Source organism: Capricornis sumatraensis, chromosome 18, assembly GCF_032405125.1.
Source record: "Capricornis sumatraensis isolate serow.1 chromosome 18, serow.2, whole genome shotgun sequence".
In the NCBI taxonomy this organism is placed as follows: domain Eukaryota; kingdom Metazoa; phylum Chordata; class Mammalia; order Artiodactyla; family Bovidae; genus Capricornis; species Capricornis sumatraensis.
Genome location: NC_091086.1, coordinates 17,370,944 through 17,385,641, shown reverse-complemented (window position 1 = coordinate 17,385,641; position 14,698 = coordinate 17,370,944). Strand labels below are relative to the sequence as shown.

At 41.6% G+C, this 14,698-nt stretch overlaps 1 protein-coding gene across 1 annotated transcript in view; it reads left to right on the top strand.

Moving 5' to 3' along the window:
• Nucleotides 1-1,955: 1,955 nt before the first annotated feature.
• The window catches only part of SLC30A5 (solute carrier family 30 member 5), a 34,259-nt gene continuing 21,516 nt past the window's right edge, over nucleotides 1,956-14,698 (top strand). Inside the window, exons 1-2 of the mRNA XM_068990448.1 lie at nucleotides 1,956-2,259; nucleotides 12,184-12,306. Coding sequence (XP_068846549.1) covers nucleotides 2,180-2,259; nucleotides 12,184-12,306 — 203 coding nt within the window. The 5' untranslated portion in view covers nucleotides 1,956-2,179. The remainder of the gene's footprint in view (nucleotides 2,260-12,183; nucleotides 12,307-14,698) is intronic.

Sequence of the window (14,698 nt, the reverse complement as noted above, 5' to 3'; positions counted from 1 at the left end):
TGAGTTTGAGAGAACATGAACTTCTGCTGACAACCAAATGTGGGGCTCTGGAAACCAAGGAAAGAGAATATTTCCAGAAGAGGGAGAGATCAACTATGTTGAAAGTTATAGAGAGGTAAGGTAATATGTAGCTCAAAAATACCCATGAGAGAGCTGCTTCAAAGGAATGGTGAACGTAGAAGCCAGGTTGGACTGGGCTGAGAAGTGAGTAGGAGGAAAGAAAAGAGAGTCGCTTTTCCTTCCACTACAGAAAAAAAAAAAAAAAAAAAAACACAGGAAACATATCAGCCTAAAAGAAAAGTGTCTTAATTCTAACCAAATCAAATATCAACTGAATTCAAGCTCCGCTTGGGATAAAAATTAATCTTAACGTATACATGCCGTTTTACCTAGTTCTCTGAACTCCAAAGGAATGGAAACAGCTCTAGAAAAACAGGATAGCTAGTTGTTACCACTGCCATCTGGATTAGAAAATAACAATTCTGCAAAGAAATTGCTACAAGAAAAAAAAAATGCTACAAAAAGTGTCACTTCAAGAAAGTGAAGCAAGAAAGTCATTCTTTGTTCAGCTTTACCTGATCCACTCCACTCTGAGTCAATGACTATCACCTAACTCAGGCAAAAGACATGGATGTTTTTGTACAAATTCGATAAACAAACATCCTGAATTTAAAACTCAATTCACTGATGGGGTATTGTATCTTTGCTCTCTTCTTTGCCTCAAATGGGAAAATATGCATCCTTAGCTTTTAAAGTTCGTGCCTTCCCCTTGCACCCTAGAGCCCATGCTACTCAATGAGAGGCCACTGCAACGAGAAGCCAGTTCACTGCAACCAGAGAACAGCCCCTGCTCTCCCCAACGAGAGAAAAGTCTGCGCAGCAGTGAAGACCCAGCACAGCCATAAATAAACAAACAAATAAATAAAAATTAAAAGGAAAGTTCATGCCTTCTTTGTTCTACACTTAGGACCTATCTTCCCACAATGTTTGTCTCACATATCCAAAACTCTGGTTCCAGACCAGCTTCTATCCATGAGTCTTCTCTGGTTACACCCCTATTACACCTTTTTTGGGAACCCTTAGCATTTGTGCGTTTAAGGTGTAATGTTGCCAACCAGGTCTTACTCTCAAATTGCTAAATATTTTCCACAATAGATTATGAAGTCCCAGAAGGCAGAGACTGTGACTTCTCATTCTCTAAAAGGTTTCTAAGACTCTATATATCAATATATTTGAACTAAGTGGAACATTGTAAACTAATCATAATTTACACTGCTCAAAAACCCCATTTTTATCTCCATATCCCAGGCCTCAAATTTTCCTATAAATAATAGCTAACATTTGATTACTATAGACCATTCGCTGTTACAGACACCACGTATTAACACTTACAATCCTCCCAACAACCCTATGACATAGATATTACTATTCTTGCTTTGCAGATAAGAAAACTGAGGTAGGGAGGCCAACTGACACAGTAAGTGGCAGAGTTGACATTCAAAGACAGACAGGCACTGAAGCCCATTTTCTTAACTTTTTAGCAACAGAAAAATAACCCTAATAAAGCCTGGTCCTACCTGCCCAGGTTTACTGATGTGCCAGGATTAAGTAACAAGTTTTAAAACCAGAATTTAAAAGAAGTTCTAGTCTATCAATATTTCATCACGAGGGGCATTTTTTTGTCTCCTCTCTCCGGAGCAGAACTCGTTGTAGTTCTTACGGCCCATAGGTGGCGCTGCAGGGACAGGCATGTGCTCAGGCTTCATCAACTGGAGGGGCAGATGCGGGGGGCGAGAACTCCATTCAAAGCCCCGCGGTAGGAGGAGCCTTGGGGAGGGGATGGGGATGGGGAGTGTTGTGCAGTGCGCATGCGCGGGACCGGGCCCTCCCGCTCCCAGCGTGAGGGCTGCTGGGCCTGATGACGTGGCCTGGTGCCGTCCGCTCCGGTGAGCCTCCGGGAAAGCTGGCGCCCCCGGAACTGTCCGTGGCCTAGTCCCCACGCACGCGTGCTTGTGAGCCGGGGATAGCGGCGGCGGCGGCCATCTGGCCTGCGGAGACCTGACGGGGCCGTTGCCATGGGGGAGTGACGCGCCCGCGCCCGCTGTTCCGCGGAGCGGAGAGACATGAGGAGACCCCGCCGCGGGGGTAGCGGCGGCGGCGGCGGCTCCTGATCCCCGGGATGGAGGAGAAATACGGCGGGGACGTGCTAGCCGGCCACGGCGGCAGCGGCCTCGGGCCGGTGGATGTGCCCAGCGCTCGGTAAGGGACCGATCGGGCTCCCGCTTCCGGAGCCGCGCTCTCCCTGCGCCCGCCCGGCCGCTGCCCGGATCCTCCCCGGTGCACGCGGGGCCCGGCGGCCGAGAGCCCGGAGCGCCCGCCTCGGTGCAGTCCGCGCTCCCGCGGCAGCTCTCATTGGCTCCGCCGTTCCCCGCTGCGGGATAAATGCTTTAGGATCCGGGAAGGTTCCGCCTGAGTTTCTGGTGTTCAGAGCGGTCCGTTAACCTTCGAACTGCTGGCCAGTTCACGTGAGAGGTTTTTCTCATCTGTCAGAAGAATTTCTGTTGGCTGCTCCTCCCTCAAATAGTAGTTTGGTGATATTTAACCTTTCTGACGTTTTAAAGGAAGGGTCACCATCATCTCTTCAGGCGAGGAAATCAAAGTGCAAACAGGTGAACTTTGAGGTTCAGGTTATAACCCCGCACATTAAGAATCCAGCCCGCCCTCTAGTTTTTCTTTTCCTTTCTTCGCCTATTTTGTTTTATCATTAAATAAGAAATGCGTGCGCACTGTCAAAAAGTTCAAACAGTACAGAAATTCATAGAGTGAAAAGGAAAAATTTCCCTTTCCCTCCCTCCCTGTAATGTTCCCACGAACGCCAGAAAGGTAAGTCAGTACAGCGACCACTTTCCAGCTTGTCTTTATGGACCTGTGCTAATATCTGAGGTAGTGTCGCAGGATGCACGAAATACGGCTCAACAGTTTGACTGAACCTGATTTTCATCGCGTTGTATTTAATAAGGTTAATGAAGTTAGGTGTTTCTTGTTCTTGGATATCTCCTTTGAGACTGGAAGATTGCTTTGCTGAATTCTTTGGAACTGTATAAATAAATAGCATTACTAAAATAACTTTTTTTGTGAAACGCTGAGCAACTTAAATCAGCTGCATTTTTTGTAGTACAAGTTTAATTTTCTGATCTATTTTGAACAGCTCGTTTTTGTAAAATAAAAACATGGTTGTGGTGGTTTAGTTGCTAAGTCGTGTCCCAACTCTTTTGCAACCCCATGGACTGTAACCAGCTCCAGGCTCCTCTGTCCATGGGATTTCCCAGGCAAGAATACTGTAGTGGGTTGCCAGTTCCTTTTCCGAAAGGTCTTCCTGATCCAGGGATCAAACCTGGGTCTCCAGCATTGCAGGTGGTTTCTTTACTGACTGAGCCACCAGGAAAGCTCAAAAAAAAAACATCATATCAAGTATTATTTACTGAGATGTGACAGCTAAATGCAATAGGCAATTCTGGTGTAGATTTAATACTGGAGAAAATGTAGTAAAGGATAGTACTGGGTCAGTTGATAAAAGTGGACTGTAGATGATAGATTAAAGTATATTCATGTTAAATTTCCTATAGTTTATAACTCTGATTTCAGAAGAGAATGTTCATGGGTTTAGGAATACAAGTAATTAGGGGTAGAGGAGCATAATACATGTAACTTACTCTTAAGTAGTTCAGAAAAAAAAGTTTGCACCTGCCATTGCAGGAAATGTGGGTTCAGTCCCCAGGTGGGGAAGATCCCCTGGAGAAGGAAATGGCAAGCCACTCCAGTATTCTTGCTCCCAAGGGCAGGAGGCCCAGGTCTGATCCCTAATCAGGGAACTAGATGCCCAGATACCACAACTAAAAGACCCCACATGCTGTCAGGAAGACTGGAGATCATGAGTGCCATAACGGAGACCTGGAGCAGCCAAATACATAAAAATAAATATTTTTTTAAAAAAATAGTTCATTACAGAATCAAATTCAAATCAGGACTGGTTGAATTTTGAATAGATTCCAGGTTGAAAGAATTTTTCTTTATATAGATTGAAAATCAAATTCTGATTATAATCTGCAGCAAAAGCTAATTGACAGATTCTTTGTGGATGTTTTTATGCCTGAATTCACAAATATGAATTGTTTTACATGTTTCTGTGTTGGCTTCAATAAATCCTCTTGGCAGGAAAGAGCAGAGGGTGACAGCCAACATTTGTTAAGCACTTCCTATGTTCCAGGGACTTTACATGCAGCGTTTCACTTAAGTCTTACAACAGCACTGCAGACTCATTAGTTATGTCCTTGTCTCACAGATCAGGAAACTGGGACATAGAAAAATAATTTTTCTAAGGCCACACACCTAGTAACTGAACTGGGAGTTAGTTCCCGCAGACTTCTTTTTTTTTTTTTTAAGCTAGAAGCTTCCTTTTTATTTATTTATTTTTGGCTGTGCTGGGTCCTCTTGGCTGTGCAGACTTTTCTCTAGTTGCAGAGAGCAGGGACTACTCACTGGTTTCAGTGTGAAGGCTTATTGTGGTGGCTTCTCTTGTGGAGCTCAGGCTACAGGGGGTGCGCGGGCTTCAGTAGTGGTGACTCCCTGGCTCTAGAGCACAGACTCAGTACTGTTGTGGCACAACCACTGAGCGAGTTGCTTAGTTAGTTGGTCCCAGCATATGGGATCTTCCCAGACCAGGGTTCAAACCCGTGTCTCCTGCATTAATTGATAATTATTGGATTGATTGATAATTATTGGATTCAATAATGGTTCAAACCCATGTCTCCTGCACAGACTGATAATTATTGAATCGATTTATAATTACTGCATTGATTGATAATTATTGAATGTCTCCTGCATTGCAGGCAAATTCTTTACCACTGAGCCACTAGTGAAGCCCCCAAACTTCATTTATACTGCCCTCTACATAGTAGACACTTAAATATTTATTGAATGAATCAAAATAGAATTACATACACTGATTCTGTCATTTTAACTGCGAGCTGCTACAGTGGGCAAAGCCCAAAAGGCACGTTTGAATCCAAACTCGGATTTCAGTAATTTCAGATTTGAAGAATGAGTTTTTTTCTAACCCTTCACAGAAAATACCAGTGATACCTTTGATGAGGCTAGTTAATGGCAGATAATGATTTACAAGTCAGGAACCTGACCTGCCTCTTGAGAAACCTATATGCAGATCAGGAAGCAACAGTTAGAACTGGACATGGTACAACAGACTGGTTCCAAATAGGAAAAGGAGTACGTCAAGGCTGTGTAGTGTCACCCTGCTTATTTAACTTATATGCAGAGAACATCATGAGAAACGCTGGGCTGGAAGAAGCACAAGCTGGAATCAAGATTGCCAAGAGAAATATCAATAACCTCAGATATGCAGATGACACCACCCTTATGGCAGAAAGTGAAGAGGAACTAAAAAGCCTCCTGATGAAAGTGAAAGAGGAGAGTGAAAAAGTTGGCTTAAAGCTCAACATTCAGAAAACGAAGATCATGGCATCTGGTCCCATCACTTCATGGGAAATAGATGGGGAAACAGTGGAAACAGTGTCAGACTTTATTTTTGGGGGCTCCAAAATCACTGCAGATGGTGACTGCAACTATGAAATTAAAAGATGCTTACTCCTTGGAAGAAAAGCTATGACCAACCTAGATAGCATATTGAAAAGCAGAGACATTACTTTGCCAAAAAAGTTCCGTCTAGTCAAGGCTATGGTTTTTCCTGTGGTCATGTATGGATGTGAGAGTTGGACTGTGAAGAAAGCTGAGCGCCAAAAAATTGATGCTTTTGAACTGTGGTGTTGGAGAAGACTCTTGAGAGTTCCTTGGACTTCAAGGAGATCCAACCAGTCCATTCTAAAGGAGATCGGCCCTGGGTGTTCTTTGGAAGGAATGATGCTAAAGCTGAAGCTCCAGTACTTTGGGTACCTCATGCGAAGAGTTGACTCATTGGAAAAGACTCTGATGCTGGGAGGGATTGGGGGCAGGAGGAGAAGGGGACGTCAGAGGATGAGATGGTTGGATGGCATCACCGACTCAATGAACGTGAGTTTGAGTGAACTCCGGGAGTTGGTGATGGACAGGGAGGCCTGGCATGCTGCGATTCATGGAGTCGCAGAGTCGGGCACAGCTGAGCGACTTAACTAAACTGAAGGTGGATTGGATCCCGATAAGTTGCCTGAAGGATCAGTGAGTGGCTCAGAAGCCACTGCCCTCATTTAAAAGCCTCCCTTCCTCACCCCTGAAAATTTTCCCTCTTGGTATCTTTCCCTTTGCAACGTGAACTAGGGATTATGTGCTTATTATTAATAGTATATGGTTACCTGGCCTTAGCTAGTGTTTTGTTGTTAGCCCCACAGGAAGTCTTCATTAGTTGACACTTTAAAAATCAAAGTGTCTACCTTTCAGCTAAACATTAAAATAGTTTTCCTAATTAATAATGACAACAAATCTTCAATATATATTACATGAAAAATCATAAAAATATCAAAATATGTGTACAGTGGTAAATACATGAATGTATCTAAAATACATGCTTGTCCATACATGGAGATGCAAAGGAAAAGGTTTGGAAGGATGTACCCACTTGGGCACCTGTAAGCAGAAAATTAGGAATGGTTTTATTTAAAATGTTGATAACAAGCAACTACTCAGGAATTCCTTTCACAATCTGTTTTTTTTTGTTTTTGTTTTGTTTTTTAATTAAAAAGGAAAAGCATCCCTGTTGGCTCGGTGATAAAAATTTGCCTGCTAGTGCAGGGGACACAGGTTCAATCCCTGATCCAGAAAGATCTCACATGATCCAGAGCAACTGAGTCCTTGAGCCACAACTGTTGAGCCTGTGCTCCAGAGCTGGGGAACCGCAAGTACTGAAGCCCACTCACCCTAGAGCCCAAGCTCCACAACAAGAGAAACCACCGCAATTAGAAGCCCACGCACCACAACTAGAGAGTAGCAAGTATTATAGGGACTTCCCTGGTGGTCCAGTGGGTAAGAATCCACCTTGCAGTGCAGGGATGTGGGTTCAGTCCCTGGTCGGGGAACTAAGATCCCACATGCCTGGGAGCAACTAAGACTGTGTGGCACAACTAAAGGGTCCATGTGCTGCAACAAAAGATCCCTCATGCTGAAACTCAGATGCACGCAGCCAAATATTTTCCCATAGAAATACCATGTTCAGTGTTCCATATGGCTGAATCCTGCCGCTAAAGTGCCACATTTTTAAGTTTTGTTAGCAATTTAAAGAAAAATTATTCAGAAATAATTTTACATATTCCCTCATCTTAAAACAAGTCTAGTAGTTTACCTTTTTCTTGATGACAAGACTTGATTTGTATCTGACTGACTGCATGGACTATAGCCCATCAGGCTCCTCTGTCCATGGAATTTTCCAGGCAAGAACATTGGAGTGGGTTACCATTTCCTGCTCCAGGGGATCTTCCCAACCCAGGGATGGAACTCAGGTCTCCTGGGTCTCCTGCATTCTTTGCCACCGTGCCACCTGGGAAGCCCCGTTGCAGCACACAGACTCTCTAGTTGTGGCTCTTGGGTTTAGTTGTTCCACGGGATGTGGGATCTTAGTTCCCCCACCAGGGATCAAACCCACATTTTTTGATTGGGTTGTTTATTTTGTCTACTTAGTCTTTAATACACACACACACCTGAGACTCTGAAGACTACTTTTGTTTCCCTAGTTGCAATGAGTTGCTTCCACATCTATTCCTTTAGATCTCTGCTAATTAACCTGGGTCACATAAACACTTGTTTCCTGCCTGTCTTCTTTAGACCTCAAACTCCTTGAAGGGAGGGCCTCTATTACAAGTTTCTTGGATAGCACCTAGAAATGCATTTAATTGTAAGTAACCAAACTAAGAGAGCTTTAAACAAATACGGATATATTCTTCTCACATAAAAGACGCCAGAGGCTGCCTGTGTTGGTTCAGCCCCTCAGCAGTACCATTTAGGAGCAGATTCTTGGCCTTTGCTCTTTGCCATTCCAAGTATGGCCCTCATATTGAGGCTTATTAGCAAATGGATGTCATTTTTTAAAGAATGTTAAGACTTTGATAATATTTTAAGATAAATTTTAGATAAAAGTCCTCCTTTGAAGTCAGAAAGAATGCAGAACTAGTTCCAGGTGCATCAGGCCCTTTTATCAGGAGGAGGGAAGGCTGTCGTACCTGAAACCAACCTGTCAGACTGGTCTCATTGGACTCCAGTGACACCTGGCACATAGTAAGTGAGCAGGGAATATTTGAAAAATGGCTTCACAGCTCCCTGAGGGCTGTACAAGGCTCTTTGCTGGCATCAGGAATCCCCAGATTGCCGGGGTTTTTAACGTACGTCCGTCAGTTTTTTCTGGTCTCTTGTTTACCCTCCCTGTCTTGTTGACAGTGTCGTTCTTTGTGCCCTTGCTTCTATCCTGCTGCCTTATTTTTACATATCGTTAAGAGCTGAAGGAGTGAAGTGCTTGAGGCTTGAGCTTCCCTCTCTCTTCCCTCATTCTGAATTCATGCCTGAGTGGATGACAGTTTAAATGGCCAGAAGCTTGACAGCCAGTTATGTACTGTATTACTGTGCTATCTGTATTGCTATGCTAGACATCACTGTATCACACAAATGTTAACAGTAGAGTTGGCATTCTTTCATTTAGGAAACATTTGCTAAGCACATATTATGTAAGTCCCCTTGTTAAGAACTGAATAAACAGAAGAATAAACAGAACTGAATAAACAAAAGTAGTATTTTTATTGACTAATTACAAATTGCTGCCATGATCATTAGCATTAATACAGTTAATCTACTTCAGTCTATCTGACTTTTTTCTTTTTTTTTTAATCTGACTTTTTTCTCTAGCTTAAGTGAAGTTGCTCAGTCATATCCGACTCTGCAACCAGGTAGACTATAGCCCACTGGGCTCCTCTGTCCATGGGATTCTCTAGGCAAGAATACTGGAGTGGGTTACCATTTCCTTCTCCAGGGGTTCTTCCCAACCCAGGGATCAAAGCTGTGTGTGTCCCACATTGCAGGCAGACTCTTTACCCTCTGAGCCACCAGGGAAGCCCTAGCTTAAATAGAGAAAATCTGCATTAATCTTGGGTTTTAATATGCATTTTGTTTGTAATACTTAATGATTTTACCCTTTGCGAGGGCCACTGAATATATAATTGGAAACGGTTTAGAAGATGGGAATCCCCAAAGCCTTCTGGATGAACTTGGGTTTTCTGTGTGACCTAGGAAAAGAGCATACTTAAGAGTCCAGGGCTGGGCCCTCGCTAACTCTGTGGCCTTCAACTTCCCAATCTGTGACAGGGAGGAATTGGACTAGAGAATCTCCAAGGTGTTTTTCAGCTCTTAAATGTTAGTGTTTTTTTTTTCTAGCGCATATACATTTACTTTCATACCTACATAATTGCTAGAAATGTGACGGATTTTTCATGTCATACTGTGTTTTCAATCAGTCTGCAAACAATCCAAAAACAAAATACACTCAGTTTTTTGTAATTGTTATAGTCACTAGTTTTATTATTTTCTCCAATACTCCTTTTCTCATTGAGATATAAATTACTGTAAAATGCGTAGATTTTAAAGGTACCAGTTTGCATTTTTCGCAAATGCCTATTCATCTTTTGAGCACAATCAGGCTGTAGGCCGTTTTTATCACCCCAGAAAATCTGCTTGATCTTTTAAACAGAAATTTCAATATTTATACTATTCTATAGGTAGATTGGGCTTCCCTGGTGGTGCAGAGGTTAAAGCGTCTGCCTGCAACGTGGGAGACCTGGGTTCGATCCCTGGGTTGGGAAGATCCCCTGGAGAAGGAAATGGCAACCCACTCCAGTATTCTTGCCTTGGTGGTCTACAGTCCATGGGTCGCAGAGTCGGACATGACTGAGCGACTTCACTTTCATAGGTAGATTAAGTAGGAACCTCTGTGCTTTAAGATTTAAGTTACATCATTCTGCATGTTTTTATTAGCTTATTGGTGATAATTATCACGTAGTTAAAATTCCCAGATGGCACCAATAAAAGGTCCCGCAGATTATGTTCATGAAAAGAAAAACCATTTTGTTCTAAATCTGATTTTCTTTAATGTTATTTGGTCTAAAACAGAAAATGAGCTGTCAGACAGTGAAGATGGTAGAATTGTTGAAATTCATTCTTTCAAGGACTGAAATATATTTTCACAGTTGCATTAAAATTTCCAAAAGTATATATTTTGATGTCTTCTTAAGCAGATTACTGTTTGTTGATTTAGTACCATGAGACTTAATGATTCATACTCAATGATTTTTTAGACCATCCTGTGTACATTGGTATCATTGCAAATCAAACTATTTCAGCTCTACTATTTGAATGACTAAGGTTCCCTTTAAACTTCTGTGTCTGCTTTTTTGTATTTTTCTCCCATGGGTAGAGACTTCTTCCTCTGCTGTGCTGCCTTGCACATCCCCTGTACCTCCTTTTTAATGTATTAACTCCTGTTAGACGTAAACTTGGCAGATAGTCTCCTGGGTGACTTGTGAAGACGATCTGTTAGAATTTCTCAAATTTTTATCTCATTCTTTTTCATTTCTAATTTGTGTGTTTTATAACATATAATAATATCAATGTAGTAGTACATGTTTGTAATATCTAGATAAATAATGGGTTTCAGGTACTTTTTTTTTTTTTAATACTAGGTATATGATCAAAGAAGACTCAGTTCAGTTCAGTTTAGCCACTAAGTTGTGTCCGACTCTGCAACCCCATGGACTGGCCTCCCTGTCCATCACCGACTCCCGGAGTTTACTCAAACTCATGTCCATTGAGTCAGTGATGCCATCCAACCATCTCATCCTCTGTCGTCCTCTTCTCCTCCCACCTTCAATCTTTCCCAGCATCAGGGTCTTTTCACATGAGTCAGTTCTTCTACTAAGCTGGAAAACAGATAATTTCTTCACTGTTTTCTGATTGCTCTTTCAGGAGTTCCTTTTCCCTTTCTTTTTATGGCAGCACCAGGTTTTCATTGGATGCACTGTTCTTTCCTGTCCGAGAATATATAGTTCTTTGATGTTCTCTACTATTCTCTATGCTCTCTGTATCTTTTAAATTTCTTTTTTATTTTAGTTTGGTCTGTCGTTATAGACTTATCATAAATAATCAATTATCCAGATTCGGCTTTTCATATTTGAGTGAGGCCTAAAAATCTAGTTAGAAGACTTGTGTAGGGCTTGTCCCCTGATGGGCTTCCCAGAAAAGGGTTCTCCTGCTGGGAGATTGAAGTCTGACAGTTAGGATGTTAGAGCTAACTGAGGGAAGACAGGTGTGTTGAGGTAAAGACGGGAAACTTCCTTTTAATCTCTGTGATTTTAGTCCAGCACCTCATCCTTTTTTTTCCATTTGCCTTTTATCTAGACCTCTCCAGAGGCTGAACTTCACTTGTTCTGTCCTCACTGAGGGAAAATGGTTGCCTAGCTGTGCTGCGTGGGATTCTGGAGACCAAACTACTTGGCACAGTTCTAGTGTGTGTGTGTGTGTTAGTCACTCAGTTGTGTCCAACTCTTTGCAACCCCATGGACTACAAACCCCCAGTCCATGGGATTCTCCAAGCAAGAATACTGGAGTGGGTTCCATTCCCTTCTCCACACCCTTTCTGAGGTGCTTCACATTCCTAAGCCTTTTCAAGACTGTAGGTCAGGTCACTTGACTTCAACTATGACTGCTGCAGCCACTTAACGAAGCAGAGGAGAGGAAAACTTCAGGCGTTTGTCATCCTCTCCCTTCCTGTATTATGGTCTCATTTCATGACAGAGTTTGGTTTCTGTTTTTATTCTCTTTGTTTGGAGTAATTCTTTAAAAAGTGCATTATAAAGTAGTCAAGGCGACTCAGGAAATCAAAAATGTTTATTTTTAGTTTGCCTTTTTTTTTAAATAGACTGTACCTATACATAATACATTCATGTACATGAAAAGAATCTGAAAGTATATATACCAGTGTTAGTAGTAGTTATCACAGGGGGGTGAGTTGAGTTTTTGTTTGTTTCATCTTTTGTTTATATTTATGATTTTCATAATGACCTCTATTGTATAACAAGAAAAAGATTTCAGAGTTCCTTGTGATTTCATTGATAACTGAAACTTGTTTCTGTTTTTATTTTTCAGATTAACAAAATATATTGTGTTATTGTGTTTCACTAAATTTCTGAAGGCTGTTGGACTTTTTGAATCATATGATCTCCTAAAAGTAGTTCACATTGTTCAGTTCATTTTTATATTAAAACTTGGGTGAGTGTGTACAGTTCTTTTTTTCTTAATTTTTTTAATGTCTTTGAAAATTCTGTGTTAACTGAGTATCTTTAGGAAGTTTTACATAAAATATTTTGTGCATTTTATTCCTCCTGAAAAGTGTTTGATATATATATATATATATATATATTTATATATATATATATAAATATATATATATATGTATGTATTTTAAAGATAGAGTACCTAAGGTTAGAGATAACAGGCTGGATTTAAAAAAGAATTGTCACACTCTATTAGCTTGCCAAAACATCAGCTTTTACTTTAGTTTGTGTTAATGTGTGAAGAGATACCCCACAACCAAGGTAAGACAAACCCCAGTAAGACAGTAGGCGCTGAGAGAGGGCATCAGAGGGCAGACAGACTGAAACCACAATCACAGACAACTAGCCAATCTGATCACATAGACCACAGCCTTGTCTAACACAATGAAACTAAGCCATACCATATAGGGCCACCTAAGACAGGCGGGTCATGGTGGAGAGCTCTAACAAAATGTGGTCCACTGGATAAGCCACTTCAGTATTCTTGTCTTGAGAACCCCATGAACAGTATGAAAAGACACTGAAAGATGAACTCCCCAAGTTGGTAAGTGCCCAATATGCTACTGAAGACCAGTGGAGAAATAACTCCAGAAAGAATGAAGGGACGGAGCCAAAGCAAAAACACCCAGTTGTGGATGTGACTGGTGATAGAAGCAAGGTCCAATGCTGTAAAGAGCAATATTGCATAGGAACCTGGAATGTTAGTTCCATGAATCAAGGCAAATTGGAAGTGGTCAAACAGGAGATGGCAAGAGTGAATGTCAACATTCTAGGAATCAGCAAACTAAAATGGACTGGAATGGGTGAATTTAACTCAGATGACCATTATACCTACTACTGTGGGCAGGAATCCCTTAGAAGAAATGGAGTAGCCATCATTGTCAACATACGAGTCCAAAATGCAATACTTGGATGCCATCTCAAAAACGACAGAATGATCTCTTTGTTTCCAAGGCAACCCATTCAATATCACGATAATCCAAGTCTATGCCCCAACCAGTAACGCTAAAGAAGCTGAAGTTAAACAGTTCTATGAAGACCTACAAGACCTTCTACAACTAACACCCCAAAAAAGATGTCCTTTTCATTATAGGGGCCTGGAATGCAAAAGTAGGAAATCAAGGAACACCGGAAGTAACAGGCAAATTTGGCCTTGGAATCCGGAATGAAGCAGGGCAAAAGGTAATAGAGTTTTGCCAAGAGAATGCACTGGTCATACAAAGCACCCTCTTCCAACAACACAAGAGAAGACTCTACACATGGAAATCACCAGATGGCCAACACAGAAATCAGATTGATTATATTCTTTGCAGCCAAAGATGGAGAAGCTCTATACAGTCAGCAAAAATAAGACCGGGAGCTGACTGTGACTCAGATCATGAACTCCTTATTGCCAAATTCAGACTTAAATTGAAGAATGTAGGGAAAACCACTAGATCATTCAGGTATGACCTAATTCAAATCCTTTATGCAGAGTGGAAGTGACAGATAGATTTAAGGGACTAGACCTGATAGAGTGCCTGAAGAGCTATGGACCGAGATTCGTGACAGTGTACAGGAGACAGGGAACAAGACCATCCCCAAGAAAAAAAAAATGCAAAAAAGCAAACTGGCTGGCTGAGGAGGCCTTACAAATAGCTATGAAAAGAAGAGAAGCAAAAGGCAAAGGAGAAAAGGAAAGATATATCCATTTGAACGCAGAGTTCCAAAGAATAGCAAGGAGAGATAAGAAAGCCTTCCTCAGTGATCAGTGCAAAGAAATAGAGGAAAATAATAGAATGGGAAAGACTAGAGATCTCTTCAAGAAAATTAGAGATACCAAGGGAATATTTCATGCAGAGATGGGCTCAATAAAGGACAGAAATGGTATGGACCTAACAGAAACAGAAGATATTAAGAGGTGGCAAGAATACACAGAAGAACTGTACAAAAAAGGTCTTCACAACCCAGATAATCATGATGGTGTGATCACTCACCTAGAGCCAGACATCCTGGAATGTGAAGTCAAGTGGGCCTTAGGAAGCAACAATACAAACAAAGCTAGTGGAGGTGATGGAATTACAGTTGAGCTATTTCAAATCCTAAAAGATGATGCTGTGAAAATTCTGCACTCAATATGCCAGCAAATTTGGAAAACTTAGCAGTGGCCACAGGACTGAAAAAGGTCAGTTTTCATTCCAATCCCAAAGAAAGGCAATGCCAAAGAATACTCAAACTACCGCACAATTGAACTCATCTCACATCCTAGTAAAGTTATGCTCAAAATTCTCCAAGCCATGCTTCAGCAATATGTGAACCGTGAACTTCCAGATGTTCAAGCTGGATTT